This window comes from Ranitomeya variabilis, chromosome 3 (assembly GCF_051348905.1).
Source record: "Ranitomeya variabilis isolate aRanVar5 chromosome 3, aRanVar5.hap1, whole genome shotgun sequence".
Lineage (NCBI taxonomy): Eukaryota > Metazoa > Chordata > Amphibia > Anura > Dendrobatidae > Ranitomeya > Ranitomeya variabilis.
In genome coordinates, this window is record NC_135234.1 from 484,034,477 (window position 1) to 484,055,692 (window position 21,216).

Consider the following 21,216-nt stretch of genomic DNA (forward strand, 5'->3'; position numbering starts at 1 on the left):
CGTTGGTTATTTTTCTCTCTAGTTGCTAGCTACCTGCCTGTTCTGTCTGGTGCTGATCTCTGCCAGCTCAGAGCTGTGATGGACCGCTCCTGTAGGCGATTCTGCAGCTTCCGGTGACGTTGATAGAGCAGTTGCTTTCTCTTATTCTCATCTCTGTTGATGGGACGTCACTGGTGATGTCATGCTGATTGACAGGCGTCTCCCTGCTGCCAAACTGCAGGGAGCTAGCTGTCAATCAGCATGACATTCCATCGTCAGAGTAGGTTAGAACAGTTGCTTTCTTGACGTAAGGTCAAATGAAGCAGCGGGATCGCAGGCAGGAGCCATCTGTGACATCTTTACACTGAAAAAGATTGATAGCAGGCAGGAAGTTAGCAATTACATGCCTGTACATTTTTAGCCCCATAGGGATTGATAAGTAAAGTTTCAGATAACCTCTTTAAAGATAGCTATAACTTCCAAACTTGCTACAAACCTTTTAAAGGGATCCTGCCTTGATTCATGCTGCCCAAACCGTGAGCAGCAAGAATCAGCGCCTGGCATGATTGCAGCCAGGTATATTTTTCTCTGAAATGTGCAGAGCTTCAGAAAAATTCTGCTTGAACATTTTGGCCAGAGACTAGACTAGTCCATCCCCAGTTGCAAAATTAGAACTCAGCCACATATGAATCCAAAACTGGATACAACAAAAACTCCCCAGCAATATGTATAATACGAAAAAAGGAGTCATAGAGTTGTCTTTAAAGGTACAAAAATTTAACATATTTATTTAACACCCATACATATAGGAAATGTTAATAGTAAAACGTACATACAAAATCAAAACATGATAATATTGTGAATAGAGGAAACAGGTAAACAAAATCCACAGGTCGTACCTAAAATGTACGCCTTGAGAGTCCGGGTAAACACAATGCGTAAGTGGCAATACCAACTTACAGATCCCACCCACAATGCATGTGAAATAAGGGGTTAACAGTTAGTAAGAAACCGGACCTCACCCATGTTAGACGTGGTGTGAACCTGTGGAACCGCCAGCCCCTACGCGCGTTTCGCGTAGGCTTCTTCGGGGGGCTGTCCAGCGTGTGTCACTGGGTGATTTTTATATCGGGTCACCGCACCTGATGTAAATCAAGAGGCAATGTAGCGGCGCATGTCCGAGTGGCCACGGCGCCGGAACTAGCATCGCCGCCCGGACGTCCGGCTCTAGCGGTGAGACAGGGAGCCGTATCCACGGCAACCATGTCACACACGCCAGAACCAATGGGCGCCCGCGGCGGCGCACCGTCACGCCGACGTCACAGACATGCGCACAAGCCCCGACGGAGGACTTAGGTGAAGAGAACGGATCTCAGTATGTATAACCAATTATATTAAGAGTATAGAGTGTAAAAGTGCTATAGTGCAGTGCAAAGTACGTGCGGACAACAGGATAAGTGGTACAGAATGTACATGTACGTACAGAATAAAAATCAGTGGCATAATAGGAGAACAAATATTATAAAAGACTTAATGAGGTGCAACATTATTATAACCATAAAGGCGACGTGTCAAAACTTGAGGTTCTCCAGTGAAAAAGTGAACAGCCATATTCAAATGTGCCTATTCCGCTCAGATCACCTATCTCGAGATGCGGTGGAAATCACTGCTGATAATATTCACATTAGGAACACTGAAAATAAAATACAGTACAAACAAAAATTATTAAAATATCAAAAGACACACAGAGACAATAAAATCTAAGTCCAGAGAAACCGGAACATCAAAATCTAGAGGAAGGAGGCAAAACTATTCTGCTCGTTGAGTCCATATGGGGTCACTGTATTAAGAATAGTAATCCACCTGCATTCACGTTGGAATAACAGGCGTTTACTATCACCACCTCTAATACCAGTATGGATCCTATCGATACCCCACACTTTTAGCTCATTAGGGTTACACTTATGTTTTAACCAAAAGTGTCTCGGAATGGTTTTTAAATTTCCCACCTCGCTCTCATCCTTTGCAGCTATAATCTCTCTAACATGCTCACGTGTTCTCACACGTAACTCCCTAGATGTAAGCCCTATATATATAAGGTTACAAGTGCATTTTGCGTAGTAAATAACATACGTGCTTTTACAGGTAATGTATTCTTTGATCGTAAATTCTTGTGACCCATCCGAGGACGTGAAAGATTTGGCGCGCCGATGGTTTCTGCACGCCATGCAATCCATACACGGGAAGAATCCTGCCCGTGGTGAGTTGGTTCCAAAAAGAGTGGGGGGTTTTGCCACATAGTGGCTTTTCACTAATATGTCACGCAGATTTTGACTGCGTCTGGCCGTTACACGTGGATTGTATGTTAGGTGCTGACTCAGCAAAGGATCTGTTCGTAGAACAGACCAATGCTTAGATAAAATGGACCTGACTTCATCCCATTTTGAATTAAAGGTGGTGATGAACCTAGTACCCTCCTGTTGTGCATTCTTACCCACCTTCCTTTTCCCAGACACATGATGTAGTTGGTCCTGGGATAAAAGAGATGTCCTGTTTGTATGTTTGGCCCTTTTATACCCTTTTTTTATTGATCTCTTACTGTAACCACGTTCACTAAATCTCTCCCCAAGGTCCAACGCCTGACACTCAAAAGTGTACGGACGTACATAGAAAGGAAACCTCAGTGAATGCAGTATTGCATGCGTCCTCCGCACACATAGGATCAACCATCAGAGCTGTACCTGTTAGGCAATTTCTCCGGATGAGGAGAATCTGTACTTCCGAGGAGGCTTTTGAGTGTCAGGCGTTGGACCTTGGGGAGAGATTTAGTGAACGTGGTTACAGTAAGAGATCAATAAAAAAAGGGTATAAAAGGGCCAAACATACAAACAGGACATCTCTTTTATCCCAGGACCAACTACATCATGTGTCTGGGAAAAGGAAGGTGGGTAAGAATGCACAACAGGAGGGTACTAGGTTCATCACCACCTTTAATTCAAAATGGGATGAAGTCAGGTCCATTTTATCTAAGCATTGGTCTGTTCTACGAACAGATCCTTTGCTGAGTCAGCACCTAACATACAATCCACGTGTAACGGCCAGACGCAGTCAAAATCTGCGTGACATATTAGTGAAAAGCCACTATGTGGCAAAACCCCCCACTCTTTTTGGAACCAACTCACCACGGGCAGGATTCTTCCCGTGTATGGATTGCATGGCGTGCAGAAACCATCGGCGCGCCAAATCTTTCACGTCCTCGGATGGGTCACAAGAATTTACGATCAAAGAATACATTACCTGTAAAAGCACGTATGTTATTTACTACGCAAAATGCACTTGTAACCTTATATATATAGGGCTTACATCTAGGGAGTTACGTGTGAGAACACGTGAGCATGTTAGAGAGATTATAGCTGCAAAGGATGAGAGCGAGGTGGGAAATTTAAAAACCATTCCGAGACACTTTTGGTTAAAACATAAGTGTAACCCTAATGAGCTAAAAGTGTGGGGTATCGATAGGATCCATACTGGTATTAGAGGTGGTGATAGTAAACGCCTGTTATTCCAACGTGAATGCAGGTGGATTACTATTCTTAATACAGTGATCCCATATGGACTCAACGAGCAGAATAGTTTTGCCTCCTTCCTCTAGATTTTGATGTTCCGGTTTCTCTGGACTTAGATTTTATTGTCTCTGTGTGTCTTTTGATATTTTAATAATTTTTGTTTGTACTGTATTTTATTTTCAGTGTTCCTAATGTGAATATTATCAGCAGTGATTTCCACCGCATCTCGAGATAGGTGATCTGAGCGGAATAGGCACATTTGAATATGGCTGTTCACTTTTTCACTGGAGAACCTCAAGTTTTGACACGTCGCCTTTATGGTTATAATAATGTTGCACCTCATTAAGTCTTTTATAATATTTGTTCTCCTATTATGCCACTGATTTTTATTCTGTACGTACATGTACATTCTGTACCACTTATCCTGTTGTCCGCACGTACTTTGCACTGCACTATAGCACTTTTACACTCTATACTCTTAATATAATTGGTTATACATACTGAGATCCGTTCTCTTCACCTAAGTCCTCCGTCGGGGCTTGTGCGCATGTCTGTGACGTCGGCGTGACGGTGCGTCGCCGCGGGCGCCCATTGGTTCTGGCGTGTGTGACATGGTTGCCGTGGATACGGCTCCCTGTCTCACCGCTAGAGCCGGACGTCCGGGCGGCGATGCTAGTTCCGGCGCCGTGGCCACTCGGACATGCGCCGCTACATTGTCTCTTGATTTACATCAGGTGCGGTGACCCGATATAAAAATCACCCAGTGACACACGCTGGACAGCCCCCCGAAGAAGCCTACGCGAAACGCGCGTAGGGGCTGGCGGTTCCACAGGTTCATACCACGTCTAACATGGGTGAGGTCCGGTTTCTTACTAACTGTTAACCCCTTATTTCACATGCATTGTGGGTGGGATCTGTAAGTTGGTATTGCCACTTACGCATTGTGTTTACCCGGACTCTCAAGGCGTACATTTTAGGTACGACCTGTGGATTTTGTTTACCTGTTTCCTCTATTCACAATATTATCATGTTTTGATTTTGTATGTACGTTTTACTATTAACATTTCCTATATGTATGGGTGTTAAATAAATATGTTAAATTTTTGTACCTTTAAAGACAACTCTATGACTCCTTTTTTCGTATTATACATAGTCCATCCCCAGACAGCTTTTCCCAGTACTGCCAGAGGTGGGAGAGCATTGTTACAGTGCTACTCCTAGTGATTATCTTATTTGAAACACTGGAGGCTCTGATTCTTGCCACCCACGGTTTGGGCAGAAAGAAAAGGGGTACATGTTCCCTTTAAATTCCTCATTAAATTGACATAATCAGATTGGTGAGTGTAATACCTACTATTACTGAAGGGAATGAGTGGGATCTAAAAGTTAAATGATAGAGGTAAAAACAAATCAATAAGTTGGAAATTTCGCTTCTATGAACATTCGGCGCTAACATTTTATACACAAACAGCGTGAATATATCGTTATCAATAGCATCGGTGGTCAATTATTAGTGTACGAAACAGACCCATGACAATACACTACCTCAAAATTAATCCTCTAAAGTGGGACCCTCGTGTATCTCTGGTTGATTCATTTATGAGTTAATCAATTCGTTTATTATGTTATTTTTCACATTTTGAATATAGTGTATACTTTTTAGGTATGACCAATGTTTTTGTTTATTTGCATGTAGTGTACTTGTTTCTGTACTGACCATTGACATGCAATTAAATTTCTCTTTCTTTGTGTCTTGCATTAATTGCTAATAGTCTAGCGTAATAAATTATGTAATGCTTATATCATCCAGCTAGCTCCTCTGAGAGCTGGCCACTGATATTCTTATATATATATTCTATTGCTGTAGATATCCGGTATTTTCAGGCCATTGCACTTTACGTTTTTATTCTGTAGCGCAATTTAAGGTGATCTCCCCTTCTTGTTTGTTTTCAGTTATTTTAATATATTTTTCTTTTGATTCTTCACAGTTTAAAATTCCAAAGAAAAAAGCTGATGAATGGTGTGAAGAAGTCCAAGCGAGTTCACCTTTAACTAGACTCTGCAAACCTGAGTTTAGAAATGTCACTGTCCGGAAGGTAAAGCGTCATGTCTGCAACTAATAGTGCTTCTTTTCAGAGGTGAAGAAAATGAATCTCTCATCTGTAGAAATAGGCAGGTTTGCTTCGTGGTGGATAGCTGTTTGTAGACCGCCCATTGACATAAATTGTCTGGCAGTCCACAATAACGTTTTAGAGCATCATTACAGCTGACTAGATATAGTCATCGTCCGTATTTGTATTGCTGACATAAGAATATATATATATATATATATATATATATATATATATATATATATATATATATATATATATATATATATATATACTATACACACACACACACACACACACACACACACACACACACACACACACACACACACACACACACACACACACACACACACACACACACTGTTCTGCCTACTTGTTGTCCTGATTGTTTGGGATTAGGTTTATATAATTACCTACACAAACGAGGGCTCTACCAAATTTTTGATACTAAGAGTGCACATTAATTTTTAACCTTTATCTGGGTGTACCCACCTGGTGTTTTCATTCTTTTACCTTTTAGTTTACAAAGTCTTTAATAAAAATGTATATGTTTAAATGTTTTTACATTGGCCTTGTGTAAAAGTTTTTTTTTTTCTTTTGGAGTTTCCTAGGTTTTTTTGCTTTATGGCCATAGACATAGAGGATAATCAAATTGGTATATCTATATTTATATAGTGTTATATTTTATTCCAACACCCCAAATAAGGGACAACACACGGATTATACAGGATAGAAATTGTACAGCAGTTTTGGAATTGTCCTTTGCTATCTTAATATGATATCGACTTTTATTTTTCAGAGACCGAGCTCATCTTATGAAACATATAATGTGCCACGGAATATGGGGACCCACACGTATTTTACTTCCGCTGGTTCTTGCAGGTCTAAGAGGTAATTTTTATTTATTATTTATTTTTTTTCCCAAAAATACAAAATGTAAAACAAACAGCCTGCTTGTATTTTTTGCTTTAAGATTGTGTCTTAATGTTATGCAGACTTGTACCACATTTATATATGCTCCCTAATCTCCCAAAAATCTTATTATCCATACTCTTTAGGAACAGTAAATGGTACATTGGCAATGTTTTCTTCAGTGTGTTACGTTATACGTCATGTTTAGGGAAGAGTGGACCCTTGGAAGTTTGGGTTTCTTCTGAACTATAGTTCAGTGTTTGGTTCAGGTACCAGAACTTAACCTGAACTTGACCCCATATACTATATGTCAATTGGGACCTGAACTTTGGTGCTGTAAAATGGTCGCAGTAAGAGCTTAGTGGGTTGCAAAATGGAGATAAGAGCAGCACAGTTGTCCTGTAAACAAATGTGGATGGGGAAATTACTTAAAATAACAGAATAAAAAATATAAATCATAAACTTGAACCAGGCGGCAGGGGTCCAAGAGGAGGAGTGGAGCAATGCCTTGCATATGTAGTTTACTTTACTTCTTAATATATAAATGTAAAAAATAAAGACGTGGGGTCCCTCCTATTTTTAATAGCCAGCCACGGGAAAACAGCCAGCTATGACCTGGTCCTATTTTAATACTGGGAAAGGGCCAATATCCATGGACCTTCTCAGCTTATTAACCCTTTCACGCCACAGCCCTTTTTCGTTTTTGTTTTTCGCTCTTTTCCTTCCCAGAGCCATAACTTTTTTATTTTTTTATTTTTATTTTATTTTTCCGTCAATATGGCCATGTGAGTGCTTATTTTTGCGGGACGAGTTGTACTTTTGAATGACACCATAACATATCGTGTACTAGAAAATGGGGAAAAAATGAATTCCAAGTGCAGTGAAATTGTAAAAAAAAAAAAAAGTGTAATCCTACACTTGTTTTTTGTTTGGCTTTTTAGTAGGTTCACTAATGCTAAAACTGCCATTATGATTCTCCAGGTCGTTACGAGTTCATAGACACCAAACATGTCTAGTTTATTTTTTATCTAAGTGGTGAAAAAAATTTCCAAACTTTGCTTAAAAAAAAAATTGCGCAATTTTCTGATACCCGTAGCGTTTCTATTTTTCGGGATCTGGGGTTGGGTGAGGGCTTATTTTTTGCTCTCTGAGCTGACGTTTTTAATGATACCATTTTGGTGCAGATACATTCTTTTGTTTGCCCGTTATTGCATTTTAATGCAATGTTGCAGCGACCAAAAAAAACGTAATCCTGGCGTCTTGAATTTTTTTCTCGCTACGCCGTTTAGCGATCAAGTTAATCCTTATTTTTATTGATAGAACGGGTGATTCGGAACGCGGCGATACCAAATATGTGTAGGTTAGATTTTTTTTTTATATATATATATATATATTTTATTTTGAATGGGACGAAGGGGGTGATTTAAACTTTTTTATGTTTTCCATTTTTTTAAATATTTTTTTTAAAACATGTTTTTTTTACTTTTACCTTGCTTCAATAGCCTCCATGGGAGGCTCTGCTACATAGGAGCGATCTGAGCATCGCTTCTATGTAGCTGAATTCCTGCATTGCTATGAGCACCGACCACAGGGTGGCGCTCACAGCAATCCGGCATCAACAACCATAGAGGTCTCAAGGGGACCTCTGGTTGTCATGCTGACACATCGCTGACCCCCGTCACGGTAGCCGGAAGCGCTAGTTAAATGCCGCTGTCAGCGTTTGACAGCGGCACTTAACTAGTTATTAGTGGCGGGTGGATCGCGATTCCACCCACCGCTATTGCGGGCACATGTCAGGTGTACAAAACAGCTGACATGTCGCGGCTTTGATGTGGGCTCAGCGCCGGAGCCCACATCAAAGGGGGAGACATGACATGCGCAGTACTAGTATGGTGCATGTCGTGAAGGGGTTAATATCAGATGTTAGCTGGTCGTTAATAATAGAGGGGACCCCACATACATTTTTGTTGTGGTCCCTCCAAAAAAAGCCACACAGGAAAACAAATTTATTTGAATAAAGACCCCCCACACATACACGTTTCCCTGGTTTACCCGTTTGTTATTAACCCCTTCCCGACCTTTGACGCCACGTAGGCGTCATGAAAACCCGTGCCAATCCGACCCATGACGCCTATGTGGCGTCATGGAAAGATCGCATCCCTGCAGATCGGGTGAAAGGGTTAACTCCATTTTCACCCGATCTGCAGAGACAGGGGGAGTGGTACTTTAGCCCAGGGGGGGGGGGGGGGCTTCACCCCCCGGTGGCTACGATCGCTCTGATTGGCTGTTGAAAGTGAAACAGCCAATCAGAGCGATTTGTAATATTTCACCTATGAAAATGGTGAAATTTTAAAATCCAGCCATGGCCGATGCTGCAATAGCATCTGCCATGGCTGGAGACCCCGATCTGCCCCCCCCCACCCCACCGATCGACCCCCCCAGTCGTCCTTTCTGCCCCGATCTCCTGTCCGCTCCCCTCCTCCCTCCTGTCCGCTCCCCCCCTCCCTCCTGTCCGCTCCCCCGGTCCTCTTGTCCGCTCCCCCCCCCCCGTGTTCCGATCCCACCCCCCCATACTTACCTAGCTTCGATGTCCCTCCCGGTGTCCGGCCGTCTTCTCCATGGGCGCCGCCATCTTGGAAAATGGCGGGCGCATGCGCAGTGCGCCCGCCGAATCTGCCAGCCGGCAGATTCATTACAAGTACATTTTGATCGCTGTGGTAGGTTCTATCGCAGCGATCAAAATAAAAAAATAATAAATAAACCCCCCCCCCCTTTATCACCCCCATAGGTAGGGACAATAATAAAATAAAGAAAATATCTTTTTCCACTAGGGTTAGGGTTAGAACTAGGGTTAGAACTAGGGGTAGGGTTAGGGGTAGGGGTAGGGGTAGGGTTACGGGTAGGGTTAGGGGTAGGGTTATGGCATGTGCACACAGTGCGGATTTGGCTGCGGATCCGCAGCGGATCGGCCGCGGATCCGCAGCGGATCGGCCGCGGATCCGCAGCGGATCGGCCGCGGATCCGCAGCGGATTGGCCACTGCGAATTCGAAGCAGTTTTCCATCAGGTTTACAGTACCATGTACACCTATGGAGAACCAAATCCGCTGTGCCCATGGTGCGGAAAATTCCGTGCAGAAACGCTGCATTGTATTTTCCGCAGCATGTCAATTCTTTGTGCGGATTCCGCAGCGTTTTACACCTGTTCCTCAATAGGAATCCGCAGGTGAAATCCGCACAAAAAAACACTGGAAATCTGCTGTAAATCCGCAGGTAAAACGCAGTGCCTTTTACCTGCAGATTTTTCAAAAATCGTGCGGAAAAATCTCACACGAATCCGCAACGTGGGCACATAGCCTTAGGGTTAGGGTTGGAATTAGGGCTAGGGTTTGAAATAGGGTTAAGATTAGGCTTGTGGTTAGGGTTACGGATAGGGTTAGGGGTGTGTTGGGGTTACAGTTGTGGTTAGGGTTGGGATTAGGGTTAGGATTAGGGTTAGGGTTGGAATTAGGGTTACGGGTGTGTTGCGGTTAGGGTTGTGGTTAGGGGTGTGTTGGGGTTAGGGTTGTGATTAGGGTTATGGCTACAGTTGGGATTAGGATTAGGGGTGTGTTGGGGTTAGTGTTGAAGTTAGAATTGAGGGGTTTCCACTGTTTAGGCACATCAGGGGTCTCCAAACGCAACATGGCGCCACCATTGATTCCAGCCAATCTTGCGTTCAAAAAGTCAAATGGTGCTCCCGCCCTTCCAAGCCCCGACGTGCGCCCAAACAGTGGTTTACCCCCACATTTGGGGTACCAGCGTACTCAGGACAAACTGGGCAACAACTGTTGGGGTCCAAATTCTCCTGTTACCCTTGTGAAAATAAAAAATTGCTTGCTAAAACATCTTTTTTGAGGAAATTAAAATGATTTTTTTTTTTCACGGCTCTGCGTTGTAAACTTCTGTGAAGCACTTGGGGGTTGAACGTGCTCCCCACACATCTAGATAAGTTCCTTAGGGGGTCTAGTTTCCAAAATGGGGTCACTTGTGGGGGGTTTCTACTGTTTAGGCATATCAGGGGCTCTGCAAACGTAACATGATGCCCGCAGACCATTCCATCAAAGTCTGCATTCCAAAACGTCACTACTTCCTTTCCGAGCCCCGGCATGTGCCCAAACAGTGGTTTACCCCCACATATGGGGTATCAGCGTACTCAGGAGAAACTGGACAACAACTTTTGGGGTCCAATTTCTCCTGTTACTCTTGCAAAAATAAAAAATTCTGGGCTAAAAAATCATTTTTGAGAAAAGAAAAATTATTTTTTATTTTCATGGCTCTGCGTTATAAACTTCTGTGAAGCACTTGGGGGTTCAAAGTGCTCACCACACATCTAGATTAGTTCCTTGGGAGGTCTAGTTTCCAAAATGGGGTCACTTGTGCGGGAGCTCCAATGTTTAGGCACACGGGGGCTCTCCAAACGCGACATGGTGTCCGCTAATGATTGGAGCTAATTTTCCATTCAAAAAGCCAAATGGCGTGCCTTCCCTTCCGAGCCATGCCGTGCGCCCAAACAGTGGTTTACCCCCACATATGGGGTATCATCGTACTCAGGACAAACTGGACAACAACATTTGGGGTCCAATTTCTCCTATTATCCTTGGGAAAATAAAAAATTCTGGGCTAAAAATCATTTTTGAGGAAAGAAAAATTATTTTTTTATTTTCACGGCTCTGCGTTATAAACTTCTGTGAAGCACCTGGGGGTTATAAGTGCTCACTATGCATCTAGATAAGTTCCTTGGGGGGTCTAGTTTCCAAAATGGGGTCACTTGTAGGGGAGCGCCAATGTTTAGGCACACAGGGGCTCTCCAAACGCGACATGGTGTCCGCTAACGATTGGAGCTAATTTTCCATTCAAAAAGTCAAATGGCACGCCTCCCCTTCCGAGCCTTGCCGTGCACCCAAACAGTGGTCTACGCCCACATATGAGGTATCGGCATACTCAGGAGAATTTGCCCAACAAATTTTAGGATCCATTTTATCCTGTTGCCCATGTGAAAATGAAAGAATTGAGGCTAAAAGAAATGTTGTGTGAAAAAAAAGTACTTTTTCATTTTTGCGGATCAATTTGTGAAGCACCTGGGGGTTTAAAGTGCTCACTATGCCTCTAGATGAGTTCCTTGGGGGGTCTAGTTTCCAAAATGGCGTCACTTGTGGAGGAGCTCCAATGTTTAGGCACACAGGGGCTTTCCAAACGCGACATGGTGTCCGCTAACGATGGAGATAATTTTTCATTCAAAAAGTCAAATGGCGCTCCTTCCCTTCCGTGCCTTACCATGTGCCCAAACAGTGGTTTACCCCCACATGTGAGGTATTGGTGTACTCAGGAGAAATTGCCCAACAAAATTTAGGATCCATTTTATCCTGTTGCCCATGTGAAAATGAAAAAATTGAGGCTAAAATAATTTTTTTGTGAAAAAAAAGTACTTTTTCATTTTTACGGATCAATTTGTGAAGCACCTGGGGGTTTAAAGTGCTCACTATGCTTCTAGATAAGTTCCTTGGGGGGTCTAGTTTCCAAAATGGGGTCACTTGTGGGGGAGCTCCAATGTTTAGGCACACGGGGGCTCTCCAAACGCGACATGGTGTCCGCTAAAGATTGGAGCCAATTTTTCATTCAAAAAGTCAAATGGCGCTCCTTCCCTTCCGAGCCCTGCCGTGCGCCCAAACAGTGGTTTACCCCCACATATGAGGTATCAGCGTACTCAGGACTAATTGGACAACAACGTCCGTGGTCCAGTTTCTCCTTTTACCCTTGGGAAAATAAAAAAATTGTTGCTAAAAGATCATTTTTGTGACTAAAAAGTTAAATGTTCATTTTTTACTTCCATGTTGCTTCTGCTGCTGTGAAACACCTGAAGGGTTAATAATCTTCTTGAATGTGGTTTTGAGCACCTTGAGGGGTGCAGTTTTTAGAATGGTGTCACTTTTGGGTATTTTCAGCCATATAGAACCCTCAAAATGACTTCAAATGTGAGGTGGTCCCTAAAAAAAAATGGTTTTGTAAATTTTGTTGTAAAAATGAGAAATCACTGGTCAAATTTTATCCCTTATAACTTCCTAGCAAAAAAAAAATTGTTTCCAAAATTGTGCTGATGTAAAGTAGACATGTGGGAAACGTTATTTATTAACTATTGTGTGTCACATAACTCTCTGGTTTAACAGAATAAAAATTCAAAATGTGAAAATTGCGAAATTTTCAAAATTTTCGCCAAATTTCCGTTTTTTTCACAAATAAACTCAGAAATTATCGACCTAAATTTACCACTAACATGAAGCCCAATATGTCACGAAAAAACAATCTCAGAATCGCTAGGATCCGTTGAAGCGTTCCTGAGTTATTACCTCATAAAGGGACACTGGTCAGAATTGCAAACAACGGCAAGGTCATTAAGGCCAAAATAGGCTGGGTCATGAAGGGGTTAAAAAATAATCCCAGCAGCTTTGACATTCACTGTGATTCCCATGACATTGAGCGCTTTTCTCTTCGAACCCGTGGAGCGTCATTCTTGCATCATTCTGGCATGTATGCTCCTTTATACACCTGAAAACGTGCTAAAAGGAAAGAACATATGCACTGCAATATAAAATCGACTTGTACGTACATTCCATTTCTTTTTAGCTTTCTTTGTGTTGTTCAGGTTTCAAAAGATGCATAGCTATTAAAAGAAGCAACTTGACCAACCATCTGGCACTTTCCGCTTGGAAACCACTCACGTTTTCTCAATACAGGTTTAATGAACCCTCAAAACATACCCAAAAAGATGCTTCAGATCAAAAGATGACAACATGTCCTGAAGCGTCTTCCTCTTGAAAAAGTAGCCGATTTTGTACACATCTTAATCAAATCATGTGCCCATACTTTTAAACAGTGTTTTGAGAAGGATTCTGGTGGGTATATTCTCCAGAAACACAATGTGTACATAGCCTAAAGGCTTGTCCGGCAGTCCAAAATCTAGAAGCTACCTTGTGCAGCATTGATGGCATTTCTACTTCTTGATTCATTTGTTTGCCTGGTTTGTACAACCTCCTGCCGCTTATACATTCCTATTCTGGTAGATGTGTACACAAACAGATGTCGGGATCAGCTGAAGGAGCTGCCAGTCATGTGAACTAAAGGCCTGCCACCTCTGTATCTCACATGCTGCCTGCATATAGAAAGCTAGTTAGTCTTTCCATTGTACCTGCTACATCAGTTGGCAGTGCAACAGTCTTCTGGTCTTGGGAAATACCTTGTTACAGGGAAGCACAAGTTGTCATTGAAAATGGTATCTGATGTTCAGGCAGGATATTATAGAGCAGGAGGAGCTGATCAGATTAAATATTCATTTTCACTGGAAAAGTTTCAGTAAAATTTGCATTTTACTCGTTGAATTCCCTTGTGTTTTTTGCATATAAATTCAGTGGGTGGTCCAATTGGGTGATTGTGCTTATGGAGATAGCTGTCAGTCACTGCATAGGAGCACCCACTGCACTCATATGTGTAAAAACACCAGGGATTTCAATTAATAAAATGTTATACTGAATCTTTTCCCATAAAACCTGTATGTCGTTCTGTTCTGCTCAGCTTCTTCTCTATAACATGCTGCCCATAAATCAGTCTGTGTTCCCTTTAAAGGGAACCTGTCACCCCGTTTTTTGAAGATGAGCTAAAAATAGCGTTAAATAGGGGCAGAGCTGGGCGTTACATTAGTGTCTTTGTGTGCCTTTATAACCTACCTAAGCTGCTGAAATACCTTCGTAAAGTCGCCGTTTTCTGCTGTCACTCACGCTGGTCTGGTCCTATGGGCTATCATTACGTTGGTGGCGTAGTGGTGTGCGCATGTCCAAAAGGCGAATCCACTGCCCAGGTGATGAAAAACAGCGCGATCTGCGCTATTCAGCCGTTTACCCGTTGGCGTGGCCATCTTTCCTGTGGCCGCGCGTGCGCAGATGGCGCGCTCTGCTGCCCGGGGCTTCAGGAAAATGGCCACGGGATTCCGTGCGTGCGCAGATGGAGATCGCGGTGGCCATTTTCCTGAAGCCCCGGGCAGCAGAGCGCGCCATCTGCGCACGCGCGGCCACAGGAAAGATGGCCACGCCCACCGGTAAACGGCTGAATAGCGCAGATCGCGCTGTTTTTCATCACCTGGGCAGTGGATTCGCCTTTTGGACATGCGCACACCACTACGCCACCAACGGAATGATGAGCAGGATTCTGGGGGAGAAACAGCGCTGTCACCACGCCCATAGGACCAGACCAGCGTGAGTGACAGCAGAAAACGGCGACTTTACAAAGGTATTTCGGCAGCATAGGTGGGTAATAAAGGCACACAAAGACACTAAGCTCTGCCCCTATTTAACGCTATTTTTAGCTCATCTTCAAAAAATGGGGTGACAGGTTCCCTTTAAAGGGAATCTGTCAGCAGGTTTTTGCTATGTATTCTGAGGACAGTATGAGGTAGGAGTTAAAACACCGAATTCAGCAATGTGTCATTTATTATGCTGTGTGCTGTTTACTTACAATGAAGGTTTTATCACTAGGACATTCTCATTGCTGTGACTAGATGCCAAGACATGCGACTCTGAGGCTATGTGCCCACGTTGCAGAATTGAAGCAGAGTTTTCTGTATCAAATCTGCAGACCCTTGACAGGAAAAACGCATGCGGATTTAGACGCTTTTTTGACGCGTTAATCATGCAATTTTCAAGCTTTTCTCTAATGCATGTCTATGGGCACATAGCCTGACCCCTCCTCTGATAAGCAGATCACTGTCTATACACAATGTTCATAGCGAGTCTGGTGTGGGCAAGGTTGGCTTTCTCAGCTACATGATACATCTAAGAACTGTGTCCCGACGGCTGCACCAAGAGAACTGAGTGATACACAGGTGCATCTCACAAAATTAGAATATCATCACAAAGATAATTTATTTCGGTTCTTCAATACAAAAAGGCAAACTCATATATAGAGTCATTACAAACAGCGTGATCTACAGTATTTCAAGTGCTTATTTCTGTTAATGTTGATGATTATGGCTAAGGCTGCTTTCACACATCCGTTTTTTCGTTTCAGGCACAATCCGGCAGTTTTAGAAAAAAACGGATCCGTTTTTTTTTTTTACACCGGATCCGTTTTTTCCCCATAGAGTTGTATTAGCGCCGCATTGTGCCTGAAGGACATGCGTTTCATCCGTTTTGTGCCGGATCCGTCCCTTCAGGCTTTTTTGCCGGACACAAAAAACGTCTACTGCAACGTTTTTTCTGTCCGGCGAAAAAGCCTGAAAGGACGTTTGCGGCAATAAACGCATGGAATGGATGTGTGAACGAACAGTTCCGGCTGCCGAATCCGTTTTTTGTACACTGAGCATGCCCAGAAGCTTTTTTATGCATGCTGGTCTCTCTCTCTCTCCCAGAAGCTTTGTTATGCATGCTGGTCTCTCTCTCTCTCTCTCTTCTCTCTTCTCTCTTCTCTCTCTTCATCCCGGTATCAACATGTCTAAAATACATGCACAGTAAAGAAAACCAGATGTGCCGGATCCAGCTAAAAAAACTGATCCGGTGCATCAGTTTTTCACAATTTAAACTGGATCCGTTTTTTTGTAAAACTGCCGGATTGTGCCTGAAACAAAAAAAACGGATGAGTGAAAGCAGCCTTACAGCCAATGAAAACCCAAAAGTCATTATCTCAGAAAATCAGAATACCGTATTTTGCAGATTATAAGACTCGCCAGATTATAAGATGCACCCCAAATTTTGAGGAGAAAAATAGGGATTTTTTTTTTTTTTTAATGAAATGGTGGTGCTTCTTATAATCCATTAAATGGTGGCCCGATTCTAACGCATCGGGTATTGTAGAATGCACAGCCACGTAGTATATAGCACAGCCACGTAGTATATTGCACAGCCCACGTAGTATATAACACAGCCCACGTAGTATATTGCACAGCCACGTAGTATATAACACTGCCCACTTATGTACTACGTGGGCTGTGTTATATACTACGTGGCTGTGCAATATACTACGTGGCTGTGCAATATACTACGTGGCTGTTATATACTGCGTGGTCTGTGCTATATACTAACAGCCACGTAGTATATTGCACAGCCACGTAGTATATTGCACAGCCACGTAGTATATTGCACAGCCACGTAGTACATTGCACAGCCACGTAGTATATAACACAGCCCACGTAGTATATAGCATAGCCACGTAGTATATTGCACAGCCACGTAGAATATTGCACGGCCACGTAGTATATAACACAGCCCACGTAGTATATTGCACAGCCATGTAGAATACTGCACAGCCACGTAGTATATAACACAGCCCACGCAGTATATAACACAGGCCACACAGTATATAACACAGCCCACGTAGTATATAGCAATGTGGGCACCATATCCCTGTTTAAAAAACAATTAAAATAAAAAATAGTTATATATGCAAAAAAGAAAAATATAACGGCACTGCTGTGGGGCCAAACAACCATATGCTGAGTGGAGTGCTTTCCGGATAGAGACCGCCTCTGTGGACTCCGAGTGCTCATGCAAAAACAGGGTGTATGCAGCAAAGAAGAAAAATGCAGATAGCACTCACCGGTCCTTAAAACTTCATCCTTTATTCAAACTTTAAAATGTCATGGCCAGAGGAACAGGTTGCTGGGATGTGCGAGCTGGTGTAAGACGACAGCCGTTTCGCGCCACTTAGCGCTTCAACGGGTCTATACGTCAGAGGATATGACGGTGAGTGATATACCTTAGTCCAGGACAAGCTCCTCCCATCATATCAACCACATGACAAAGTGCAAAAGACATACAACTGTTAAAAACATTGCCACATTATTTGTATCATAATGTCTGTATAGCAAAGAGAAAAGAAAGACAACACCTATGTCACATTACCGGAGAAACAATTTCTTAGTATAAACTTGTCGGGGAGTTATTATTATGCCTGGCTTGGCCTGTAGCAGGGAGGAAAAGAAAAACAAACATCTGTGCTCCCTTAGGGACCAGTCTTACCTAGTTATTTCACAGGAATATGGACAAGTCCACTCTATCATTTAACCCCATAGGGTTTTTAATTGCTGCATTTTTGCATGTTGATACAGTTGAGTGTCTTCTCCCCGCCCCCCCCCCCAAAAAAAAAAAAAAAAAAAATTCTGATTCAACTTCCTTAGGGTTTTGTTCAAAAATGCAGCAAAAACTGATGGATACCGGCGTTTTTGCACTTAGCCTTTGTTTCCTATGGGTGAGGAAACACTGCAAATACGCAGAAACAACGCTGAAAGATATGACATGTTGCAGTTTTTAAAAACGCAGCAGTTTTCCAAATCGGTGAGGAAAATAAAACCAATATGTGTGCATGAGACTTCTGAAATCTCAAACTTTGCTGGTACTGTAAAAAAAAAAACAAAAAAAAAAAACAGCTGAAAATTTGCATAAAATGCAGCAAACATGCAACGTGAGAAAATAGCCTTATATTGGTATTGTCAAGACATGAACTATAAAACTAACAATTTTCTAAAAGTAGCTAAAACAATGGTATTGCCTTGTATCTAACAGAACAAAGTTTCCAAATCATTTAACCTCACATCCTATACATAAATGTGACCCCCAACAACAATTGGAATCTTTTTTCCCCCCATCATTCTCCTCTCCTAAAAAAAAACAAAAAACTATTTTTTGTATAAAACATATACATATCCTAAAAAAGATAAAAAGCCACAGTTATCACCAGTATTTAGTTTTAATTCCTAGACCTCAAGGTAAAAATATAACATTATATATTAGGAGGGCACACCTAATAACAGACTTGCTGTATCTTGGATCAGTGAGCCACAAACGGAAATCAAAACCATTTTTGCTTTCTTTTATGTAATGGATTTGTTGACATGCTTTTTAATTGTTCCAGATTCTTTTCTTGCAAGTTTCCCTTGTACTATAAACACCCTCAGGATGCTTTTTTTAATTAAAATAGTTAAAAGAAAATCTGACAAAAGTACCAATACCTGGTTTAAAAACAACAGTATCACTGTGCTTGATTAGCCAGCAAACTCTCCTGACCTTAACCCCATAGAGAATCTATGGGGTATTGTCAAGAGGAAGATGAGAGACACCGGACCCAACAATGAAGACAAGCTGAAGGCTGCTAGCATAGCAACCTGGGCGTCCATAACACCTCAGCAGTGCCACAAGCTCATCGCCTCCATGCCACGCCGCATTGATGCAGTAATTGATGCAAAAGGAGCCCTGACCAAGTACTGAGTGCATTTACTAAATATACATTTCAGCTAGCCAACATTTCAGATGTTAAAATCATTTTTTCAAGCTGGTGTTATAATCCAAAAAATACGGTACTTTATAATACGCACATTTTTCCCCCCAAATTTGGGGGGAAAATGAGGGTTCGTCTTATAATATCCAGTCCACCACATAGGAAACCATGTCACTGCGGGGGCTCTGGGCTTCACAAGATGTCGGCAGAGCCCCCACAACACCGGACTCTCGCAGTGGCGCACAGCACTGTACATCCGAACACCCCCTCATCCCAGCATGCGGAAACGCTCCACTCTTGCCTCCTCCAGCGGCGACCCTGGGACCCCGCTTCACTGCAGCCACCACCTCCGGTAAGCAATAAGTCGCATCAATATATATATAATTGCCTAAGGGGTACTTCCGTCTGTTTTTAACGGAAATCATGGGTCGCTGCTACTGCTCCGGCGTTGCTTCCGGCCGGGGCACGCTAGGAGTTGGCGGTTCCTGCCCTTCCAGACACCCAGCGTTGAGCCACTGATCTGGGGATAGCCGGCCCTGGCACCCCCCCCCTAGCTGCATGGTGCAGCCCAAGACGTCAATCAACAAGTGACTTGGACATCCACTGACCCCCGCAACTCTCTTCACCTTCACAATTAGTAAGTGTGTATGTACCAACAGGCACTTTAACACTGTCAGCTTCTAGCGGATAGTCTGCCATTTCGCTTAAATCGGTATTATGTGTGTTGGGCACGGTCTGTTTATTGAACCTATTACATTAATGCGAACGCAGGTGTGTTATTGTTACGCTTGTTGGGAATAGCCTTCTCATTGTACCTATGACATTAACTAGAGCGCAGGTGTGTTATTGGTAAATTTTATTACATTTATTTTAGACAGGGTATAGCACAGACCCTGCCACCCCACCAGCGGCTTCATTTCCTTACTTTTTTCCCCCCTCCCCTGTTTTCTTATTGCCCGAGAAGTGCAGCGCCAGTGTTCACAATTTTTATATCTTAAATATATTTTGTTACATTAAAGCATTTTTATTGGAGGGGGGAAAAGCATGTCTGCAGAGAATGCTGTGATATAATACATTCTAAGGCTACGTTCACACGTTCAGTTTTTTCATCAGTTTTTTTTCCTGTCCTGTTTTGAAAATCCGCCGCTAAAATTCAGCGCTGATTTTAGCTGCGGATTTTGATCCTTTTTCTTCTGCGGATTCCACTGCGGGTTTCCAAATGCAGTTTCCTATTGGTGCTGCTGGAAACCCGCAGCGGAATCCGGAGAAAGAATTGACATGGTACTTCTTTTTTCCGCAGGCAAATCCGCGCGGATTTTCCTGGGGAAAAAAGGATCGTCGGCACAGCGGATTTTGGTTTCCATTGGGTTACATTGTACTGTAACCTACATGGAAAACGGATGCGGATCCGCAGCTGAAATTCCGCTCCGGATCCGCACCAAAAAACGCACCGTGTGAACATAGCCTTAACCAGTATACCAGAAAATATTTTGTTGCAAATTGTACCTTCAGTGTTGCAAACTCTTAAAGGGAACCTGTCACCCCCCCAGGCGTTTTTAACTAAAAGAGCCACCTTGTGCAGCAGTAATGCTGCATCCTGACAAGGTGGCTCTTTTAGTTCTGGGTGCTGTAACTGCCGAAAAAATCAGTTTTGTAATTTGTCCTAAATACCTTTTCTTCAGACAAGGAGGCAGGCCTTTCCCCCCTGCTGCAGACACCACACAGCCGTCACTGAAATCTTCTTGACGCCGGGCGCCGCCTCCTCACCGCTGTTTTGAAATGAGCCAGTGCCTGCGCTCTTATCCCCTGCCTGGTGCAGGCGCAGTGAGCGCTGCCCGTCTGTCCTCATATGCAGTCTAGCTGACTGCGCCTGTGCGGATGCCGTGCTTGTGAATCCCAGCCCCGCAGTGAGAATAAATCAGAAGACACTGTGGGGCTGGGATTCACAGGCAGGGCGTCCGCACAGGCGCAGTCAGCTGGACTGCATATAAGGACAGACGGGCAGCGCTCACTGCGCCTGCCCAAGGCAGGAGAAAAGCGCGGGCACCGGCTCATTTCAAAACAGCGGTGAGGAGGCGGCGTCCGGCGCCAAGAAGATTTGAGTGACGGCTGTGTGGCGTCTGCAGCAGGGGGGAAAGGCCTGCCTCCAGGACTGAAGAAAGGTATTTAGGACAAATTACAAAACTGATTATTTCGGCAGTTACAGCACCCAGAACTAAAAGAGCCACCTTGTCAGGATGCAGCATTACTGCTGCACAAGGTGGCTCTTTTAGTTAAAAACACCTGGGGGGGGGAGGGGTGACAGGTTCCCTTTAAGCTGAACCCAGCCTTGCATTTGAGACCATTTCAT

The 21,216-nt window shown here is 43.3% G+C and overlaps 1 protein-coding gene across 2 annotated transcripts in view; it reads left to right on the top strand.

The window, feature by feature from the left end:
* Positions 1 to 21,216, top strand: part of SENP7 (SUMO specific peptidase 7) — a 168,080-nt gene that overhangs the window by 2,711 nt on the left and 144,153 nt on the right. For both annotated transcript variants that reach the window (XM_077296735.1, XM_077296736.1), the window contains exons 3-4: positions 5,534 to 5,641; positions 6,459 to 6,550. In XM_077296735.1, the coding sequence (XP_077152850.1) occupies positions 5,534 to 5,641; positions 6,459 to 6,550 (200 nt within the window). The remainder of the gene's footprint in view (positions 1 to 5,533; positions 5,642 to 6,458; positions 6,551 to 21,216) is intronic.